Source organism: Ursus arctos, unplaced genomic scaffold, assembly GCF_023065955.2.
Source record: "Ursus arctos isolate Adak ecotype North America unplaced genomic scaffold, UrsArc2.0 scaffold_3, whole genome shotgun sequence".
Classification (NCBI taxonomy): domain Eukaryota; kingdom Metazoa; phylum Chordata; class Mammalia; order Carnivora; family Ursidae; genus Ursus; species Ursus arctos.
Window position 1 is genome coordinate 44,458,217 of NW_026622985.1, and position 24,260 is coordinate 44,482,476.

Consider the following 24,260-nt stretch of genomic DNA (forward strand, 5'->3'; position numbering starts at 1 on the left):
TGTAACATCTCAATGTTTCATCCAAAAGACTTGAGAAGGATGTTTGTAGGTTTACTATACTTTGTTTCATAAAAATTTTGTTCTCACTTTTCATTACCAGACATCACTCTTCAGAGAAATTTATTCCTGATATTTATAAAACACTATGTTTTAAAATTGAAGCAGTTCGGTGCTGTGAACCAATTACAACAGAGAAATACTTCATTAAGTGTAAACAAGTTCACACAGAGGAGATGCAGTTTCTTCCTCCCCTCTTATGACCCTATAGTCAAAAGGAGGTTTCAAAGGCAAGAATGCCTTATGGAACTTTTTGAAACCTACTTCATTATTCTAGTGATTTCTAAAGTTTTAGTTTTTCCCTAAATGCCTCCAAGATCACACATTGTGTTCAAGTGAATTAGGGCTATTATAAATAATATCATTTTTTTCAAAAGACCTCAATGAGAAATTTTACTAATGTCACAGCGAAAATGCTCCTAACCCCCCTACTTGGCCACATCCCTGTTTCAACTGACTTCGCTTATAACACATTTAAGAGCTAATGTTACAAATTAATTCCAACTCATTAAATAACAAGGACCATTAAATTACCTTACTTTTCTGCTCAAGGTCTCCAAAAAATAATAACAATATGAAAGAAACTGCTCTTTTAGACAGAAAGATGAGCTATGTCAGGTCTGGACAAAGAGAATGCAGAAAGACATTTCAGAATTCTGAGTGGAGTTGCGATCAACTGCTTATCTCCAGACCCCATTTTCTGAAGTCAGGCTCAGGCCCTGCCATTCCTGGGTTCAAATGCAAACTCACCAGCCCATCATATCACATAGTCATTTTCCTTGAATGACCCAATCTGGAATCTCAAGAATTGTTGCATTTATCCAGCTTCATAATTCCTTTCTGGATTGAGCAATGTATAAACAGCAAAACAACATCTCAACCAAATTAAATTTTAAAAAATAGAGTGCGAAGCATTAGTTTTCCAAATATAGCCAAGTCTATTAGGAATGCATCATCTTCAGCTCTCCATTATATTCAGAAATTTCATCAGGAAATAGATTCCATCAGAAATCAGGAGGCACACCAAACAGCTACTTTTACTTTGCTGAGTCAGTTGGAAAAAAAAAAAAAAAAAATGTCCTAAAACATTTTGATCAACAGCAAAGTTTAAATCACATATAGTGTAAAGTCCAGGATTCTGAGGACACATACAGAGAAATCAAAACACATATCCATTCAAAAACCATATGTGTCGGATGTGGGCACTACAATCCAAGACCAAGAAGGCAAGGTATTCTTATAGTAAGCCAGGCTCCTACTTAAATGTGTACGTCTGTTTTTATGATGTTATGAATTCAGGAATTTTCCTTGAAAAATCTAATAATGATCCAAGATTACAGATACTAGGAATTGGAGAATTATTAATTCTCTTGTTCACCGAAGAAAAGGAACGTCCCAACTGAAAAGAGTATTAGAAAAGGAAAAGTATGGCCTTGCGTAGCTCTTTTATGTGTCCAGAGAGGATGACCCGCTAGCACAAAATGACTTCGCTGGTTAATAACAGAGCCAAAGTAAAGATCAACTTGATGAACTTCACTGCTGCTGCGCTACCTCTTCATTAGTCCACACATCTTGCTGACATTGTCTCAAGTGAGTTAAAGGGTATTACATTCCTTTCTCCTCAATGACTAAAAATACATTAAAACTCTTGGTTTGTAATATGACAGATTAGTGACAGAGTAAATCAGGGGTCAGAAAACTACGGCCCTTGGGTCAAATCTGGTTGGCAACATATTTTTTTTTCCTTAAATATTTAATTTATTTATTTGAGAGAGAGAGACAGAGATAGTGACAGAGAGCATGAGTGGGGAGGAGAGGGAGAAGCAGGCTCCCTGCTGAGCAGGGATTCCAGATGTGAGGCTCAATCCGCAGACCCCAGGATCATGATCTGAGCCGAAGGAAGACGCTTAACCAACTGAGCCACCCAGGCACCCCTGGCAACCTATTTTTGTAAATAAAATTTTGTTGGACCATAGCGTCGCTCTTTCCTTTACCTGGTGTCTGTGATTGCTTTCGTGCCGGCTGCCGTGGAGGAACTGAGCACTTGCAACAGAGACCTTATAGTCCACAAAGCCTAAATTATTTACTATCTGTTTCTCTACAAAGTTTGCTAATCGCTAGAGCAGAGTTTATTGCTAGATGCAATTATTTTCAAATAAAATATTTTCATTCAAAATTGAATTTAAAAAAATGCTTCAGTGAGATGAACGCCAAAGGAAGAGTAAGTCTCCTGTATAAATGACTATGGCTCAGGTGTCGTCAAAATCCCAAGTGCCACCCAAACTCTCAGTTTTCCTTCAGACGTAAGAGACCGTACCATTTCAGGCTGGGCATGCTCAGTTTGATGGACTTCTCATAGAGAAAGGAAATGGCTTGTTCTTTCTAGCATTTGATAGAGAATGAGGTTCTGATGAACTACATTTCTGATTTTGGTTCCCAAACAGATAATATTCAAAATAGAATAGCTTTCTAAATTCTGTTGATAGAGAAAAATAAACTACAGTGAAATCACAACTGTTCTGCTTTGCATTAGAAGTAAGAATTGCTCTCCCAGGACAATGTTCTTATCTGTGTAATTTGGCTAGTCCACCATAGTCACTTTCAAATACACCATGGTATTTAACATGCACTCTCAATTAGAATCTACTCCCTGAGCTCATAATTGACAGAAGACCAGAATATATAGGACAACATAACAAGACAGGGTGCACAATAAATGGCTGGATTCAACCTAAAGCTTCTAGATTTCTAATTTGATTAGCAAAAGTGGGGTGGGAGGGTTGGGGGGGAGGGGGAAATGGCATCATGAATCATATTCTCTACAGGTAATAACATAACACATTAACTGCCTACAAAAAAGGAAATAAATCTCAATTACTAAAAAAAGGCCCTCATCACTCAGTTGTCATTGTGTCATTCCTGCTTTGTAAAACACTTTCTATGCCTTGGAATTAAAAAGCTGTTTCTAACAAATAAATGCTCTGTTTTGTGATCATAATTACATGGCTTATACATTTTATTAAAAGACAATTCAAAAGATTATTGGCTTATTCTTTTTTTAAAAAGCAAGGGAAAGGGGATTTAACTCTGAATTGTTCTGTACAGGGGGAAAAAAAAATCCCATCTTCTACTTAAGGCGATCTGTAAATGTTAAACGATGTTGCCCTGCCATCTAGTGGCCTTGACTGGGAACACAGTTTTGAAACAGTACTGGTTACTGCTTTGAAACCCTAAATTGATTTCTCCTCTTAAGATCCAAAAACATCTCCTATGACTGAAAATACAAACCACAAATTTAAGAATATGATTATAAAGTAAATTAGGCATGCTTAATCTGATAGAAATTAATGACAAAGAATTCTCATTCAGTTGAAATAAAGTTACTAATGAGGTACTGTTTGTTTAAAAGAGTTTGAATTAAATCCATATAGATCTGCGGACTATATTTACTCATGCTATTTTCATAACTTTACAAATAGATATATTTATTAACTGAATTATAAAGAATTTCTAAATAATAGTTTCCAAAGATGAACATCATTTTAAAATCTTTCGGTACTATTTTAAATATAGATGACCAAGTCTACATTTCTGCATTTTGCTGTCCAACACCCCACTACCAAATGGTTTACTTACTCATTCTTGCGCATTCTCTCACACCAAAATTTCCATAAATATTTAGAATAAGTGCAATTTTAGCTTTAAAAAATACAAAATTCTCTTCGGAAGCACTGTTATTATCAGAACTTCCTTGACTAGCATTTGACAACTTTTTCTGTGTACAGTATACACCAAACCTTAAAATGTTAACATTTTATAAATTTGCTTTTTGTTTTCTCCTCACTGACTTACATACAGTTTGTCAGAAGGTGTATTAATAATTAAACAAATATTTATAATATAGAGATATACGACAGGTGATTTACAAAAAGATACCAGGTATGTATAGTAGGAAAATATCAGATAAAAGGAAATACTGCTTCATTTATTTTCAAAATGTAGAAATATGTATGTATTAACAATAAGATCTAGATTATCTTTGATTTAATATTTATTTTAAGGATAATATCCTGTATATCATCTATTAGTAATTTTTCTTTGCCTTCCTCTGGCCATGTCTAAAATCCTATGGGCCTCATGAAGGTTAAGATTCACCTGAATGGAAAAGATTTTGAAGATTCAGGTGAAAAAGAGACAAATGTTACTTTCCTGAAGCCCACTTACATATTCCCAAACCCATATGTAAATATGTACAAACATATTTGTATATATTCTCACATGTTTTACAAACACAGACTGTAAGATTTCTTGAGAGCTTTTAAAAATCTGGTCTCTTGAGTAACCGTGGTATAGTCTTGAATCTGCAAAACTGTTATCTCTGGTAGGAAGAAGTATGCAAAGTTTTGGAGTCAGCAGCAAAGTGGTGGACATTATGTTCTCGCAGCTCAAAATTCTAAATACCGTATGCGTGCTTTCCATCAGTAATGCTCTGAATCTTACTATACATTTTACTATATGCATGTTATGGTTAATTTTTGTTTATTAATGCTAAATACAAAAATTCAGTAGTGACTCATTGAGTTCAAAATTAATGATTACTGAAATTGACATCAAGGCTGGGTAGCAAGATTTGGTTTCAAAGTCACTGTCATATCCCATTCTAAACTTAGGTTGATATCTTTTCCCCAAAACTACAATTTAATTATCAGTGGAGGCACTGATACAAGAAAACTTTTGATAAGCTTAGAATGAAAGGCTGGCTGATCTGATGATATGTAAGAAAAATCTGTGTGTGTGTGTGTGTGTGTGTGTGTGTGTGTGTGTATTCTCAACTACCTCAAGATATAACTGGCTTCTCCAAGTATTGTTTATCAATAAAACAGATTTTCTTCATGGGGAGGGTGATTGTGGAATGAGATGGAGCACCCCAAGAACCACAGAATGTAATAATTTTAGGGAGTTTCTTGCAGTAAATAAAATGATGAGTAGGTCAATAATATTTTAAACCAGATCGTACTTTAAATAAAGAAAAAAGAGAGAAATTATGTATTAAATAATACGGTAACACCTAAAATGAATCAATGTGTTTGTGGCAAGTATTTTACTACAGGACTTAATATTAAATTGCCCTGTGGCATACTTATTAAAAGGTCCAGGCACTCGCTACATGCTTAATGACAGAAAATGGCCAGATCAATTTACAATCAAAATGTGTAATAGAGAACCCCACTGACTTACCACCAGGCCACCCTCTTTGTGTAAATGCTTACATTTTCCAAGCCCAAGAGCACAAGAAGTGGAATTGTTGTCATTCCTCCTTGGATCCATTCCTCCAGAGAGACTGTCCCGTCATGATCATAGTCAATTTCTTCCATCATTTCATGGAGGATCTGGAGTAGAAGAGATGAGGGAAAACTCGCTATGAATCAACAAAATAAATTTCATAAGAGAGAACAAAGCATCACATCAAATTGGTTATAACAAACTGACTAACAGCTAAGTGCAGAATAGCGATAAAGATCTAACCGGGTACAATGTCAATTCAATAACCGAGGATAGAGTGGGTTTGTTATGATTTCTAGAACCTGACTTCTTATACTATTCAACTTTTAGAAATAATTCCTGAACTTTTTAATACTTTGTCACTGAATGGTACAACTAAAACAAAGTATCTTTAATTTAAGGGTGAAAGTGGTCTTTAATTGCTTTCTCTAGATTTTTTTAATTCAAATGTATGCCAGATAATGTCTGAACAAATTAACTTCATGGCAAAGAGCTGAAATGATTCTTTGCTAAGTGGTAAGGGGTGGGGAAATTAAGTTGCTTTTAATTGCCTATCAGAACTTAATAAAGCCAAGAAGTTAAACCAGTAAGTCATTTTTGATTAGATTTCTTTTCTAAAAATGACTTGCACAGAGTATCCAAAATGTTCTCCACAGTGTTTGTTGGTAATTACATTTATCTCTTAGTTTTATAGTGGTAGTATCGGTATTTAATCCAAAGGATTGTTATGAGGGTTAAATGTGTTCATGTGCTATCAATATCTTCAAAGAGCATCTAGCATGTGTAGTAAGTGTCATACAGGTGTTGTTAATGTTATATTAGCAGAAACTATATGTGAGTTTCCACCATACTACCCTTGGTTGCTGGGAAGGTACAGTACTACCCATTCAACAGCACAAAAACAGCAAACATGGTAGAACTCCAATAAAGAAAGTAACTCACCACCTTTATCTAAAACAGAAATTCACATCAATTCAGAAAAAAAGAAAAGAAATACAGAGAGCATTGGAACCAAAATTTGAAAGGTGCAATAAATGGAATACTTGATATTGTTGATAGAAGTGCGGTTTGCCTAAAAACTCCTAAACTTCGTGGATGGGTGTCTTTCCTCATGAAGTATCTGAAAATCAGGTTATTTTCCTTCATACAAATTTAAATACAGGTATTGAAAAAGAAGATACTTTTTGGAGCAAAATGGTACTGAGATAATTTTTTTATTATTCTCAAATTGAAAAACAAGGAAAATGATTTAGAATTTGGCAAAATGGTATCAGATCTTGTTAAAATGTCCTGCCCCTTGAACACACTTGGATGAAATAGTAGAAAGGAATAAATGAGAACTAGAACACAGAGCATTGTTTCAGGTGGTTGATGCTTTCATTTTGTACCTAATAAATCTCATGGGAGAGCCTGGGTTCACTTTTTAAAAAAACTTTTCCAAGGACATCTCAATCTTCCCTATTAACTGCCATGGACCTCAAATGTTCAATTATCTCTATTCATATATACAAACCTATCAGGGCTCTAACAACGTGTACAAATGTACGCACTGGTTTCAAATGGGCAGAGTTGTTGAATCATTAGGATGAGGCAGTCACTATGACAGCAAACATACTGCCCAACGTCTTTTCATCTTCACTTTCTACTATTTATACTACTCATAGAAGTGGCAGATTTATCCATGTGTCCCACAAATGACAAATAACGCTATATAGTTTATTTTCTGTATTTTCCAGTAGGTATTTGTCATAATTAAACTGCCTAACCAACAACTGTTTCCTTCTTCAAATCATCCAGTTCCCCCTTTTCCTTAAGTGTTAGCCCCCCAGCGTTTTTTGTGTGGAATCTATGGTGCCCCCTTCTGCTTTGAAAACTGATAGAAAAACAACTTCCTTCCATCACTCCAGTGAGGACAGGAGACTTGACTGAAAGATGTAGAATATCGACGGTACCGAGGTGAGTAGGATGGAGAAAGCTGTTCTAGACGAACATAAACAAAAAGGGAAACAGAACTTAAAAGAAGTCCCTTGATTTCAGTGAAAATAGTATTAAGGTGAATCAAGCAGTATTCTTAGAATTAAATACAAGTTACCACTATTACTTATTATTCCATATACAAACTGCAACTTTGTAAGCGATATCTGCTATGCAATATGCACACAGCACGGAGCATTTCCATATCCCCCCAAAGGAAAACCCAGTTGAGCTAAAACTTGGAAAACCCCAATCCCAGTAAGAATGGTGCCCCTCCTTTGTACATGACACTGCACATAACTTTGTTGTACTTTACTGCCACTGCTTTCCAAAGCAAAGGAAATGCTACCACAGCTCTCTTATATAATCATGCCACTATCATCCTGTTATAAGGCTTTTAAAAATCATATAAAATGTGAGCCATTTAAATAAAATTGATTTGTATATGCTTAATTCATTTACAATTGGCTCAACTTAGTTGGTTTGAAGAATCAACTTGTCAATAACATACTTACCAACTCTCTCCAAAATATTACTTGTAGCGAAAGTTTCGAAGCAAGTATGTTTTAATATACATTTGAATAATGTTGTACCTTTGGTATAAATCTATTATAAATAAGAAGTTGTCATGTTCTTAAAGTGTCTTAGATACCATTTCTTAAAACAAATTATTACAATTTTCTAGCTCTCTTTAACTAGCTGAAGAGCTATGAGAAATTACTTTAACATGCTGGGGTCCCTAATTCCCTTATCTGTAAAATGAATAAAACAGTAGTATCTATCTCAGAGAGTTGCAAGCGCTGAGTAACACATATGCGGGAAATAACACAGTGCACTGTACACAGTCACCTGTCATCATCTCAAGTGACTTCATCTTCTTTTAGAATGAATATTTAGCTATTTCCATAAAAGGAAAACCATGGAGATCATGAGTAATATACATTAATTCTGACTATTTTACTGCACGGCATAACCTCGGCGGCATCCATCAGCAGCTTCTGCTTACCTAAAGATACATGAGAGCGCCATTCAAATTAATTTCCATGAAGAAGAAAAGCAAAAGTTACTGTTAAGAGCTTCAGAACACCATGTATACCTTTTCTTGTTCAGAATCCACTCTCGCTACTGAATAGAAATAGTAACTTAGGGTTATCGAAAGACAATAGCAAATGTATATTAAGTAGTATATTAAGGTTCCAAGAAAGAGAAAAGAGAAACGGGCCTTCTAGAAGGTAGCCAAGAGTTCAATCATCCATATACCTACTGGATTAAGTTCAGTGACATCCCATTCAAGGTATTCTGCCACATGCATCATCTGACTGATGATATTTTCTAGCTCCTGGAGAGGACGGACAGACAGAGAGGAGAGTGAGAAAACATGAATATAGGGTCTTTGTAAATTTTTCAAACTTTGACTTACAAGAATTGTTTTGTTTAACTTGTAGTTCAAAAACTAGAAGAGTTACATGATTAATTTATGTATTATATATAATTTATACATATAAACTAATTATATATATATAATATATCCTTTTAACAATCTGATTACCTATACATAAAAGAAGCACTTGAATATAAATCGATTTTGTACTTTGTCTAGCAGTCTTCACCAGGAGAGGGCACAACTACACACAAAAAAGCTTTTCTTCCAGTAGAAGATTTTTTAAGGAAGAAAATCTGTCTTTGGAAAGGAACATCTGATCAAAGTAGGAGCAGGCATATTTTCACAAGATGTGATGTTTAAGTCACTGAGTGTCCTGACCCTTTGGCTTGGAAACAGGTGTGGAAGGAGGAAAGGAAGTGTTTCAAGGCAACTGAGAGGTTTATTTTTATTCTGATACACTGAGAACATATATTGACTATTCTAGCCATTAATTGGTATAATTTGCTCTGCTAGAGCCGTGTTCAGGGTCAAGGTTTGGAGGCTAAGTACATGTAGAGTTTATTTTATGAGGAAATAGAATTTTAGTTAGAATTTTCATATTGTTATACTCAAGTGTCAACTCTTTGAAGAACAGTTAGTTAATACACACGACTTGACTAAATAAATTAAAACATTTGCTCATACCTATTTATTTAATACTTTAATTTTTCCCTATCTCCAGAAAAGATTAAACATACTTTGTAAATGGTAGTAATTTTAAATACAGTCACTGATATAATTAAATGTGGTGCCTTAACAGTATAATAATTTAAAATATAAGAAGTATAAAAAGATAAGGTTTGAAAGCATATTAATCAAAGATTAGTTTACTCAAATCTCTGATCTAATATACGTAGTTGACATTCACAGAGTGAAGAAGGAAATACGGTAAAAGAGGTTGTCTTTTGGGCAACAATGGATCCATCTGAGAAACTGATGAAAGCTCCATTCCTCTCGCCAGAAAAAAAATGTAATCATGAAAATGTTGTTTAGGTAATACAGGTTGCCCCAGAAAAAAATACAAATATAAATGTGTTTACTTATTACAGTAAAGAAGAATTTTAAACTGAAGTACCTTGGAATTATAGGTTAGAATTGTGTGTGTGTTACTCTATCTTTGCCTGTTTATACCTTGATGGTTTGGAGTGGTGAAAGACCCTGGACATGTTTTTAGGAATGGAAATTCATGTGACAGTAGATAAGTCATTTAACCTAAGACTCAGCTTTCTCATCAGTAAAATGAGTATTCTAATCTTACCTAGTGCATAGAGTTGCTGCACAGAGTAAGCGTGCTATGATATGAAATACATTTATGTCGCCTGGCATACTGCAAGGGATCAATAAATATTCACTAGTATTATTACACATAGTGGTCATTTTTCAAAATATCAAGTTTCCTCTGTTTGGCCTCCAATATGTGAACTGCTACACTTTTAAATTTCTAAGATAAATGACATCAGAATGTGCAATTTCAACCTGCTAGTGAAGGAAATATACTGGAGTGGTAAGTTGTCTGGAGAAAACCATAGAAATAAAATTCAGGCCTTTAATTACAAAACAAAGTAGCTTAATCATAAATCAATTTATTTATCTCCAACTTATTAATATTAGATGTACAGTATAAATATTACAATATACTATATGTTAACAACAATGACAAAAAATGGCCAAAGACCAAAAAAAGCATTTGACTGAATTTTCAAATCAGAAGCCAACCCATGGCTAAAAGCCTAGTAAAGAAACATCCTTTTAATTTAATTAAAAAGAAACATTAAATAAAACAAATTTGCATTTAAATATAATTTACATTAGTATAGTCAGAAGTGCCACAATAAGCATATGGAAATATCTAGAAAAGTCTAAACTCCTCGCTGTGAAATGCTACCAGAAAATAAGCAAATGTATCACGAAGCTTAATATTCCTAAATGGATAACTGGACACTACCAAGCACTTAAAAATGATAGCATTTGAAAAATTGGAGAGACTTAAACATAAAGAATCCCACAATCACAGCATCAATTTAGATTGATGGTCATTTCCTAAAGTAGGAATTATATATTTTTATCTCTCTCTGGAGGAGCTAATGTGCCATTATCCTACTCGGCCTTACATAAATATGTATCCAACTTCATTGCTTTGCTTGTAGAATTCTGTTTGAGTTCTGCTAGAGGGAGGTGTATCAGATGAGAAGAAAAACTCACTCATTATCAGAAGTAATGTTCATTTTAATCAATTTTAACATATCAAAACATTTATTATTTAATGTACCTGTGTACTTCAAAATTTCCATAACCTGACACTTACTTTTTTTTTTTTTTTTAAGATTCTTTGATTTCCTTTACAGGAGTGTTAACAATATACGAAAAATATGTCACTGCAAATATAAAATGCATTATTGGATGGAACCTGAAATGGATTTATATTCGAAGCACTGATTTGTACAGTAAAACTAAGAATCTAACTACTCCTTTGAAAACTATCAATGATTTGTGTGTATTACAAATACAATAAACATTTAATTATTCCTTTTAGTTAAATCATACAGAGATGGTATTTTTCTCCTATTGCTTTTTATGACTAAAATGATACAGAGTACAAGTTGCATTTAAATTGGATGAGACATTTTAAAAAGGGAAGTTTGTTAAAACAATTTGTAAATATATGTATTTTAACAGAATATATGACTAAAAGACTTTTAAAATGTGCAAAAATGATAAAAAGATTAAATTGAATTTGTAATTCCTTTCAATTCTACTGGTATTCTTATTATTTTTCTTAGTGTCAAACCTCAGATTTTTTTTTTTCTTTCTAGATCAATGGTCTCAACTTTCTCATGTATTATTCAAACAAGGTTGGGGTCTTTTCTATTTTCCATGCATAAAAAGCCACTTTTTTCTAGTAAAATTATTCAATAGAACAATTGTAATCCTAACAGTTTTTTTTTTTTTTTTCCAGATCCCTCTCTTTTAAAAAGTCAGATGATCAAAATGCTGTGTGAGTGCATGGAAATTATATTAAGTGTGTCTTCCTTGGTAATAGCTATAAATTTATTCATTGCATTTTTTAGAACAAACTACTTTGAAATTTTCACAGAAAATTTGAAGAAAAAATTACCGAGCTGTCCAGGAAGCCATTCCCATCTGTGTCATAGAGGCGAAACATAACTAGAAATAAAAGAGGTGTTGAAAAAAAAATTAGAGGGAAGTAAGATCAATGTTAGTATAAGACATATTCTTTAAAATCTCCTTGCTGTTGAAAGGAAATTTTCAATCCTCTCCTATTCAAAGACATTCATGTGTGGGATCATTTCTCAAGTTAATTTGAGAATGAATTAATTAATAAAAATTCTAAATATCAGATATAAAGTCAAACAATTTTTGTTATATATCTAGAAAACACTAAAAGTCACCATTGTTTGCTCAATTTTTAAATTATAAGATTAAATGAAAATTTAAAAATAAAGGAAGAGAAGGAATTTTTAATCTTTGGAGTCCGGATATTAAAGGGCAGAGTGAGTAAGAAAAAACAGATTTGGAGGTCTGGAAACCAAATCTGGAATCTGCAATTGACTAGTACACGAGGGTAGTCCAACACTGTTTTCTTATCTGTAAAATGAGAATAACCGCCCTGTCACAAGACACACTTGTTGTGAAAGCTAAGTGAGGTGATACACACAAATGCATATCAAAAGCTGTAGGTCACTACACAAATATAAGCCATTGTTTTGATTGATCCCTAAGCAGCATGGGAAAGGACTGGTGCAAAATAAGGGAATTTTTCTGATGCAGGACAACAAGACACAAAATGCATTATCATCACAGTTATAATGGTGTATTTGTTGCAATCCGAGATGTACTTTCAGAGGGTAACCACTCTTTGAAGTAAAGAAGTAAGGAAAAGGAGAGTGTTGTCTCTGTGGTAGCAAGCACAGGAAAGGAGCAGGACAGAGGACTTCTTTGGCCTGAGGATTTCCTCATAAATTCACACACCACCAGGAGACTACAGAAGGGGCTGCAGGTGCCATTTTGAGATAAAAACAGAGAAGAATGACACAGCTGTTAAAACAGAGTAGTGGAAGTGAGAGTTTTTGTTGGGTTTGTATAATTTCTGGGAGAATCTTGATGTCTGTGGTCTATAATATTAAATAAAGACATTGATAACAAGGAGGCATAATTGTGCAATGACCTTGATCATACATCTATTAACTAATTATTATTTCTGTATTTAAAAATAATTATTGTATTTCACCAACCTAAGATATGATTATTTATTTATGAGATGCTATAACCAGTGTGCATACAACTAATAGGAAAAAAAAAATGCTTACAATCTAATCATCATGTTCTATTTATTGTAAAATGGAAAAAGTCTTTAAAGATGTTAAAATGTAAGGGGATAATATGTACCCATTGAATTAAGGAACATAATGTTACGCTGGCTAATGACCTAAATATCTTTATTTGCATTCCATAATGATTACTGTCTCTCATATACTCAATAAATGACAAAAATTCAGAAAGAAAAATCCTACCAGAACACGAATCCTAAGCATTTCAAGATTTTCTAGTAAAGCAGAAAATAGTAAAAATCACTTTGTAAGTGACAAGAATTCACATGTGTGTTTCTAGATATCATTTAAAAAACAATAACTTGGGCGGGTGTGGCTCAGTCAGTTAAGCAACTGACTCTTGATTTCGGCTCAGGTCATGATCTCAGGGTCATGAGATAGAGCCCCCCCCCCCCCCACCCCGGTCAAACACTGCACTGGGATCTGAGCCAGCTTAAGATTCTCTCCCTCTCCCTCTGCCTCTGCCCCACCTCCCCACCCAAAAAAATAAAATAAAATAAAAACCAATAAGCAGCTTTATTAAAAATAAAATTAATTAAAATTAACGTGTTTTTTGGTCTCCCCCAGTGATACTGTGCACTCAACAATGGCATTCACTTCACATCAAACATAAAGATTAGGTCAAAATAGATTTTAAGTTTAAAATAAGCATTATTTTTTTTTTTAAATGAGACTTTAATTTTAACATTAAAGTAAACTATAAAGCTTCTAGAAGAAAATATAGGAAAATATCTTCAAAACCTTAAGGTAAGCCAACATGAACCATCAATGATTTAAAAAAAAAAAGTAAATTAAGGTTCATCAGGGTTAGAACTTCTGCTCATCAAAAAAAAAAAGTTAAATAAAGAAATAAGTGAAAGAAAGAAAAAAAAAAGAAAGAAAAGAATAAGAGAAAAAAAAAAAAAAAAGCCAGCTACAGACTTGAGAACTTTTCTGAACACATATATCTGACAAAGGGCTTATTTCTTGAATATATGAACAAACCCTATAACTAAGTAATAAAATGACAAACAACCCAAATAAGAAAAGAGGCAAAAAAATTGAACAGATACTTCAAAAATGGGAGATACAGGAACGGCCAGTCATAATAAAGTGCTCAACATCACCAACAAAATAAAAATTTAAACCACAGTGACCATGATGTATTTATTAGAAAAAGAGTCTGGAATTCAAGTTCGTTTGGTTTGTTGTTGTTGTTGTTGTTGTTGTTTTTCCTTTAAAGACCAGTCTCCTCAAACTGCTTAGCTTCTCAGCCTTAGTTGTTTAAGAATTTGCCATTTAAAAATAGTGGCAAAAGCCGGGCTCCCCCTCACAGAAACTTGACCCACAAATGCCTTGATAATTCCCTGAAGTTTTCAAACAGTTTTAAAAAAAAAAAGACTATGACCAAATTTTCTAGTTGCTCCCAGTAGGGATGTTGGTCTGAAAACACGTTATTCATTATGGTCTCAAGTAGAAGTCCTGACATCTTTTAAATAATTTCTAAACACATTAACAGGGTTTAATGGTTGTCTATGAATTCTGTCTAATTCGTCAAGGAAAAAGTTGGAGAAATTTAAGTCTAGTCAATCAGAACAGCAATAAGAAAAACTGCATACATATATTGAGCCCTAAATATAACGTACTCTAAATCTGACCAAGTCAAAATCAAGAATAAAAGCTTCCTTTGGTCCCGAATGAGAAAGAGTAATTCTAGGATTCTAATTTTCAGAGATAAGTCTATTTTCCTAATTTAAAATTATACTGGGGTCATGAAAAATAGGAAGTATTGAACACACCTTTCCACCTGGGCTTTCTATTGAAGTGCCACTATAGTAGCAGTACGGTATGAGAGAGGCGTAAATCAACAAGCACCAAGAAAATGTGAGAGGAAAAAAGAACCATTAAATTTAAGAGGCTGGGAAACACATGCTGACTGACTTAGAAAACAGAGAAATATAAACGTAAGCTGGTAGTGAAGAAGCAAAGATACGCACAGAAAGGGTGATGAGATGGAAAACGAAGTGATCATTTTCACAGAAAGAAGTCAGATCCTCAAATACCACCCTTCACACCTTCTACCTGACAGCATGCCAGCTCCCTACCCCAGCAGAAGACTAGACGCTTGGGCTGCATTGCACTTAACCCAAGGGAATGCTGAGTTCAGGATGCTCGGGACTTCTGATGGTAGGGGTACTATTCCAAAAACAAGGTATTTACATGAAAGTTTAAATAGTGAATATTCAGAGTACAAGTCCTCTTCCTTATCTCCAGTGAGTCACACTTATACCACACCCATACACCCATCTACCCACCACACCAGGGAGTCCTTCAAAAACAAGTAATTTGGGGAAAACAACAACAGCAGCAGCAGCAGCAGCAACAATAACAACAAAGCAGGGAGGCAGAATAAAATCTTATAAGAGGAAAGTTACAATCCATAAAACAAGAAGAGGAACATATAAGAATCATGCTGAGAACAAAATGAATCCTCTGTGAAGTTAAAAGCATGATAGAAAAAGCAAAACAAAAACTTACCACAGATGTAGAAGATGTCCCAGATGTCCTCCCCCCCCCCCAAAAAAAAGGACATAGGAGAAAAGTTGGAAAATAAAGAAAAAATAATTCAAATTTCTACCTTGGGAGTGTCAACATCCAAAATAATGGTTCTAGGAAGACCAAGAAGAAATAAAGTAAAATAAAGAAGAAAGTAACCTAACAATGAAAAGATTAAAGAACAAATGAAGGGCACAAATTTTAAACCAGAATTTATGGTGGAGGATTTGGAAATTGATTAGTTATATAAGAGAAACTAATGAAATGAAGACAAAAGGCAGTTATTAGCACCATGGGAAAAAAACGCCTGTCTTGGTAAGCCTGTAGAATCTTTCCTTTTTAAAATTACATTTGAATAATATTGATAAAATTAATACCTATTTCCAAATATTATTATACGATTATTTCTTCTTAGAATTTAAAAGTGAAGTTAGGCTCCAAGGTCAAGTGAAACATTGAACAAATAGTTCTTATTCTTAAAACTAATATAATAAGGATATAGATCTTTAGGTGCAAAAATATTTTAAGCCCAGTATTAAAATTACTCTGTCAACATGATAGCTTCCAAATGTGGGTACCTTTTTCATAGTTACAAGCTAGTTTAACCCACTTTTTTTTCTATTTTTATGTTCATGTAATTTCCCTTTATATAGAAACAATTATGCACCCACACATTAATTTGGTTAAAAGAGCAGGGCAAAAGCATATTATGCAATATAAGGTTCATTCTTTAGAGTTTTGTCTCTTCCAAAAGATTTGCAAGTTTTTAATCTATTTTCTCCTTGAACATCCTACTACATACAGTCTAATGTTTTTTTTTTTTTTTTTAAAGATTTTATTTACTTATTTGACAGAGAGAGAGACAGCCAGCGAGAGAGGGAACACAAGCGGGAGAGCGGAAGAGGAAGAAGCAGGCTCCCAGCAGAGCAGGGAGCCTGATGCGGGGCTTGATCCCAGAATGCTGGGATCACACCCTGAGCTGAAGGCAGACGCTTAACGACTGCACCACCCAGGCGCCCCACAGTCTAATGTTTTTATACGTGGCATAATATATTATTGAAAATAAAAATATTAATATGGAATTTGTTATTAAGCATCAGAAGTATATTTTTAAAAGGCATGTAAGCAGAAATTTTTTAATTAACAATTTTTTACTACTTTATATATTTCAAGACCTACTTAATAAGCTTTCAGGGCAGAGGTGAAAAAAATTAGCTGCCTGGAGTTTGTGACATCTAATGTAATGAAATAATATTTTCTCCTTTTTTCCTTCCGAGAAATGACAATAAAGATAAGGGAAAGAAGCTTTTCAAAACAAAAAGAGCACTGATAGAGTAAGGTAGAAGTCACAGGTATTAGTCACATCTGGATAAACTAGCACTATAATTAATAACCAGTCTCTCTGGGCTTTAGCTTTTTCATTGACACTATAAAGAAACTGACTACCTGATCTTCAGGATCTCTTCACTGTTAAATCCAATGGTTCTATGATTAATACTATACATAACAGTGACTTTAACATACAGGTTAGTCTTCATTATCTGTGGGCCAATTATCTATATTCTGGTTATTTTCCAACCGATTTCTCTTCACTGATACATTTTCATTAAACGTAAGCTAACAAAAATTATTCTAGTTAAGTCATTCATGATCTATAAACACCTTTCCAAATATGAATACTATGTATCTTAAAGTCACAGTATAGGGGCACCGGGGTGGCTCAGTCAGTTAAGCGTCTGCCTTCAGCTCAGGTCATGATCTCAGGGTCCTGGGATCAAGTCCTGCATCAGGCTCCCTGCTCAGCAGAGGGTCTGCTTCTCTCTCTCCCTCTTCCTCTGCTTCTCCTCCTCATTTGTGTTCTCTCTCTCTCAAATAAACAAATAAAATCTTAAAAAAAAAAAGTCACAGTGTAAATGAATTTAGTATTATTCCATGCCTTAAATAATTCACATTCTTTTTCTCTTCTCAATCACCCATTGACTTCAATACAATTCCATTTAAGTATCATTTACTGAGCATCTGTCTGTTGAAATACACACACACATGGTAGGTGCTAGGGTGGAAAGTTAGTGCAAGGGTACAAGAAAGAGTAAAATGAATTCGATTAGGAGGTGGCAAGAGGATTCATGACATGAGCTGGGCCTCAAGTATATACTGGAGTGGCTCTGTTATATACTGAGGGAACACCCCCGGCAAATGCACATTAGAAGCCAAGTATGTATAAAGATGGAAAATCTGGGGTTTGTCTCATGATTGAAAAGTAGATCCATGTGACAGGGACGTTGCTCACGCATGTGTGTACAGGTCAAAGCCAAATGCAGGACTGACAAAGTGTGTTGGGGGGGTCAAACTGTGGAGTCAAATCAGTTTATAGTTGCTAAGTTAAGGGCTTATGTATTATTCAACAGGGAACTGTCAAAGGGACACATTCACCCTGAGTCAGAAGAGGAAGAGGAAAGAACATGTCTAGAAGTTGACAAGTTTTAGGTGACATGAAAGGAAGTTACAAGAATTCACACCTAATAAGTAAGATGATGATTAAGTAGGTAGGTGTTAGAACAATGAAGCATCTGGATTAACTTTTAGCTAGAAGAAGTTGACGACCAGCGAAACACCAAAGGCATGGTAGGCCAGCTGAGGTTTTGAGTAGAGTTATCACCCGTAGAATTAGCTTTTTATTTTATGAAATCTCTGCCACCTCAGTATACAAGAAAAGAAATTAGGTGCCTAAAACAAGGGTCAAAGAATGATTGGCATCATGGATTATGGGGTCAGTCTATTAGTTGAAGGGATGGGGGTCCAAAAAGCAGCAGGTAAATTCAGGAGGAAGGGAAATGCTTAAGAGACAAGAATAATTAACTTATTTGTATTTCACAGAACAAACATTTATGTGAACTAGATAAACGTGAAGGAATTTATGTGAGAAAATATTGGTTCATTTAATCTTCATAGCAAACATATGAGATAGATATTACTATGGTTCCAACCTTACAGTTGGAGAAACTGAGGCCTAAAGAGTTTTTTGTTTTTGTTTTTGTTTTTTTTAATATGCCCCAGGCACTAATAAGTGTCAAAGCTAGGATGCATTCAATTAGTGAAACCAAGAGTCTGGGCTCTTAGGTACTGTGCTATGCTATATTTAAATTAAAAGTAGGAGAGGGGGAAGTTAAGTGACCACAGTTTGTGGTCAAAGTAAAATATTAGAGTTTAAAATTTTAGAATAAGAGCAGTCTTTAGAAATTACAAGGCATGGGGTATTGCTGCAGAAGTTGGTGGCTGAAATAAAATGGGGGTGAGGTCACAGAATTTGAGGAATGCAAGGAAACTAAAAGAGGGAGCTATCGGATGGCTCTCCAGAAGTATTGTAGCAGGCTTAAGGTGAAGAGGGCCAATCAGCCTTGGTACAGTGTTCTCATCCATGCACCAGGATGGTTGGTAACGGACACCAACACGGAGAGAGAAAAATGGAATCCCCCATGATCTCAACACGTATACACAAAAACACACATGCACACCTGCTCTGCAAGGGTCCATGGCAGCAGGTGAATAAACACCATCTACCTGATCGGGCCTCAGTATAAGCAAAGTTCTCAGTGAGAAAAAATAATTGGAGCAGGTAAAGGAATTTGAAGAAATGGCACTAATCAGTGGGAAGTTCAAGAGCTTTTGTTTGTTTCCTTTCAAAGGAAAAAAATGATCTCTATTCTAAACATTGTGTAAATGCCTGGCAGAAAAGATAGATGGGAAGATGAGAGGTGACAGTAAGTGACGGATAGATTTTTTTTAAAACATTATTTTGGGGGTAAAAGTATTCCTTTTATAAACATTTACAACAATGTCATTATTTTATCTAATAACCCAGGTAAAAGAACCTACCAAATACTGTTGCTGTTCAGCAATTTGGAGAAAAAAAATCCTCCTTTCAGAGAAATTGCATGTGTGTCTGTTTTCATGGCACACAGGAACTACATAAACCAGGACACCTCAAAATGCAGGCCCCCTGCAGCAGCAACATCAGCGTCACCTGGAAGCCTGTTATAAATGAAAATTCTAAGGGCCCCCCTCTAGGCCTACTGACTTGCCTCTACTGCATTTGGGGCACAGAACAAGCCATGTGTTCATAAGCCCTGCAGGGGATCTTAAGTGAGACAAAGTTTAAGAACTTCTGGTCTAAGCCAGTGTGCGTGTGTTTCTTTCTGTTAGCTACCTAGAAATAAGATCCAAATTCAGCGTTCACCAGCCAAAGTTAATTGTATTAAGCACTTGCTCATATTTATTTCTGTGTTAGTTTTAATTACTTTTTCTGTTTTTTTTTTTTTCTTTCCTCTAGTTTATGTTGTGTTTAATAAGTCACGACCCTTGGGGAAATAAGTACATATTAAATTAACCACAAATATTCAATTTCTTTCCAGTATTACTGAAAATATATTTCAAGGTTAAAAATTTAAAAATCTATAACTATAGAAGAATACATGAAATGTCTGATGGTAGAAGAGGAACAACGTCTAGTCCACTGACAGGAGGGTGGGTGAGAGGAATGGATTCTGAATTTACCGAGGGAGGGAAGGGGGCGGGCACTGGCATTTAAGAAACAAGACAAAAAACGAGCTCCCGATAATTAAGAACCAGGTTAAGTTCCTCCACATGGGAGGACGGCAGAGAGGGGAATAGAGCAGAGCGGAGTGAGACACCTTCATGTGTCTGAAGCTGACATTCATCTACTTTAAAGAGCCTGGTGAAAACCACAGTGATGGTGTCAGGCCCCAACAATTCTACCCAAGACAAGAGTCTGAAGCAACGGTTAAGGAAAAAGGCAGGCACGCCTGGATCTGATGTAGGCTTGAAAAAGAGCTGGAAAATTCAAAGACGGCACAAAAGGAAGGGGGTTGAAAACAATGAAGAAAGGTCGGTGGCACATGGGTTTGACCTGATTCGTCAAGGATTTTTAAGCGACAGTCTGCCTGCGGTTGTGGACAAAGACTGTTGATTCATAAATTCACATTGAAAACTGAAAAGCATGCCTCTTAGGAATTCTACCTTAAAAATAAAACACATGCAGTCGACATAAAAATAATTAAAATACGACACAAAGAGCATGTTGAACAGGAGTGAAGGTGCCTTCATTCCATCTCAGACCTGGAAAAAAGTCTGTGCTGTTGTGTTTTTAAAATCATCCCAAACACAGACCTGATAACACCTGAGAAAACTTTCTCCTTGGCTGTCGCTTCAACTGAAATTCCCTGAACATTAATATTTATTTTGGAATGAGAGAGATTTCTGTATGTCCTTAGGAATACAAATAAATCTTGAAATGCAAATATTCAACATTTAGGAATAATAAATATGCATTTTAAAAATGATGTTAATATGGTTTATTCATAACTTACGCATGTATGACTTAGTCATACTATGGTAAATTCTTTATTAGTAAGAGAAATATTATCAACATGTTACTATTACATTTAACTAAACATGTTTTCCAATCATAATTCTGAGACATCATGGTGTTCTATACTTGCTTGAAAATATCAAGTTTAGGATTTATTATCTTCACTACATTTCAGTAGCAAGAATTCTTAATTCACTTTATGCCATCCAATATAATCAAGTTAATCAGGTTACTGAACAAGCCACCAGCTCTATGTTTAGCAGGGGCTTTGGAGACAAGACCAGACTACTAAAGGTTCAGGTTTAGAGTAAATATTTGAAAAATATTTTCCTGCATTGCAGTGAGTACGGTTTGCCACCAGAGAGAGCTCAGACACTATAGTTTATTAAAGACAGTACTTTATTTCTTTTCAACTAGATAGAAATTCTTTATCTGAAATACTTGCTCTATTGTAGCAAGAAAAAAAAAAAAAAGCTATTGTTTATTTATAACATCCAGAGTCAAATCCTATACATGAAACTTTCATGCTTGACATGTGAGAAATCATTTATTTCTGGCAAAGACGGTATCAGTGCTGAAGTTTTCAAGGAAGATTGCCAATAGAGATTCAGGTCATCTGTGTACAGCGAACCCCTTTGTTGACTAAGAAAAAGACCTCCTCACATACTAGAAATAAAGGCTTTTTCAAAACAACTCAAATGACACTTTCCAATATCATCGTGTTACCAAACTGAGGGACAGTCAAGAAAGTCACCTGACCAACATGCTGAAGAAATACTCCTTAATAAAAGGAACTTGGTGCAAACCTGAAATTGATATATTCATAACATCCTTTGTCTGATTCCCAGTTGAAGGAATTTTTATTTATTAACCAAATCACTTCATTTAATGAAAATTTACACAACCGTAGTAGATACAGTTTTAAATTCATCACTATCTAGTCCCTTCCTTACCCCCTGCCATGATAAGTAAACTAAATAAAGAAGCACGTACATTCAAGTTTATCCTCCGGTCTTCCTCTTTCAAGGAGAGAGAGATAACAGACAATGTCCTTCAGATGGATTACTTCTGGGGAACACGTATTTGCAGGAGAAGTACGGGGAGGGGTGATGGCACCTTTATTCATTCTCAGACCTGGAAAAAAAAAATTCCCTTTATATTCGTAAAAATATCCATACAGTATTTTCAAAGAAAAAGACAACTAAGAAAATAAGTAACGCATAGACCATGTAGAGAACTATATATTTTTAAGTAAAAAATAGCCAAACTCTCTGGAACTCTAGGATAGCAGAGTCAGACATATTCTATGATTATTGTAAATAATTCAGAGTTTTTTGGTATTCAGGGACATAAGATTGCTCCATTTGCCTCGAAGAGCATGTTGGGGTCAGAATTCTCTCGTCCAGGGTGAGCTGGTAGACAGATATGAACACATGAAAAACCACTTTCCTCTTCCACCTTTCTCTGCTTTACGAAGTGACAACATAAATCAGCTAAGAAGATACTAAAAATTGGCCTTTCACGAAACACTGAAGAAGAGACTTGAGTCTGTCACAATATGATTTATATGTTGATAATCAGAAATCATTCATTCAGAAAAACACATATTTATGTCAAATATTTGTGGGCACCATGAATAAAACATCCTTTTTCCCCATCAAGAAATCTGCTCATGAGTAAGAAAGGGAACATAAACAAAAATCCACTTGAACATGATAGATACTTAATTAGAGAGGTAAGAACCTATGACTATCCTTTAGTTTTAATATGGTTCATAATTTTATTTCTGAAATCCATTCACTGTGCTTATTCCAAGGCAAGGGCAGAGAACTCGAATGCCTGTTTGCAACAGCGGATGACTGCAGATTATCTAGCCAATAATGACTGAAATGAAACTCCTCTACAGTAAATGGTTAATTCCATCTAACAGAGACACCTGTGAAACCAGATCATTGGTACCTGACAAGACCTGAAGGCAAACCCCAACTATCCTTTAAGGTTATATGGCAAACAAGGGGTGTTTGGGTGAAACAGCTAATGGGCTGAACGGCTACTAGATTCCTAATCAACCGGGAGTTACTAGAATGGAGGGAATAATCCCAACCAAAGACAGTTCTTCAAGCCTATCAGTCCATAGCATGCCTCTACCTAACCATATCTCGTGCCCTTGTCTATCTCCTTTGATGAATAACTTCAATGGAATGAATACCTGGCATCTCCTCCAGCCATCTGAAGACAGCCAGCATATCATTTAATGGATTATGAAATTACTTTCATCACTCACAGTGTTACTACTAATAAAGGTACCATTTATTGAGTGTCAAATACGTGGCAGGCACTGTGCTGAAGCTGTAACATGGACCGTTTCACTCAATTCCCACTTTAACTCTATGAGGTAGATTGCAATATTCCCAGTTTACAGGCTTAGAGTTCCACAGCTGGCAAATCCATCCTCTTTATTCTACACTAATAAATGACAAACTATTTTTGTTCAAAAATAGAAAGAGTAAGAAAGAAAAACAATTTACATGTGAATCCAGCAGAAGCCCTTTTATTCTCCCTCCCTCTCTTGCCCTCCCCTTTCTGTCTCTTAACATTAGTAGGTTCCATAATCGCCCCAAACTTTCTTTTCTATGTTAAACTATTCTCTTCTATTTCATTCTTAAAATTCTGTCAAAGACCCTCTAAATTGAATTCACCACCCATTAATCGGTCACAGCCCACATTTTGAAAAACACTGCTTTACATCTTTCTTTCATGTTTTTGTTTTTATCAAAGTTGTACTTATATCAAATATAGCTCTATGCTTCACATTAATTCTACTTCTGTTTATAGCTATTGAAAATGAGATATAGTTATAAATTGACTTTTCTTAACAAAAATGTCACTGTATGTCTAATACAAACTAATATAGTTATTTTTAAAAACAAAAGAAGGCAGGGAATTGAAGACGATCGTGATTCTACCTAACCAACTAAATGTTGGCCAGCTGCAGGAATAAGCAGTTCCAGCTAATGATAAAAGACATTTTGGCACTGACCTTTGACATGACCATAACTTCCAGACTTGGAAAACACAGCACTTGAGTTATGATCGGATAAACTATGACCTAACCCATCCTGCCTGATGAGCTAATCCTCTCTTCTCTGCTTCCCTCCCCCTTATGATACTGAAATGATTTAATCAGCTTGATTTAACTCTTGTACAAAACCTCAGAACAAAACAAGAAAGAAGGAAAAGAACATGTTAT

General features: G+C 34.9%; 1 protein-coding gene across 11 annotated transcripts in view; it reads right to left on the reverse strand.

Annotated features, from left to right (window-relative positions):
* DGKB (diacylglycerol kinase beta) overlaps positions 1–24,260 on the reverse strand; it is an 863,998-nt gene that overhangs the window by 466,961 nt on the left and 372,777 nt on the right. For all 11 annotated transcript variants that reach the window (XM_057304222.1, XM_057304226.1, XM_057304221.1 and 8 more), the window contains 4 exons: positions 22,004–22,144; positions 11,853–11,902; positions 8,579–8,653; positions 5,328–5,447 (listed from right to left, as the gene is read on the reverse strand). In XM_057304222.1, coding sequence (XP_057160205.1) covers positions 5,328–5,447; positions 8,579–8,653; positions 11,853–11,902; positions 22,004–22,144 — 386 coding nt within the window. The remainder of the gene's footprint in view (positions 1–5,327; positions 5,448–8,578; positions 8,654–11,852; positions 11,903–22,003; positions 22,145–24,260) is intronic.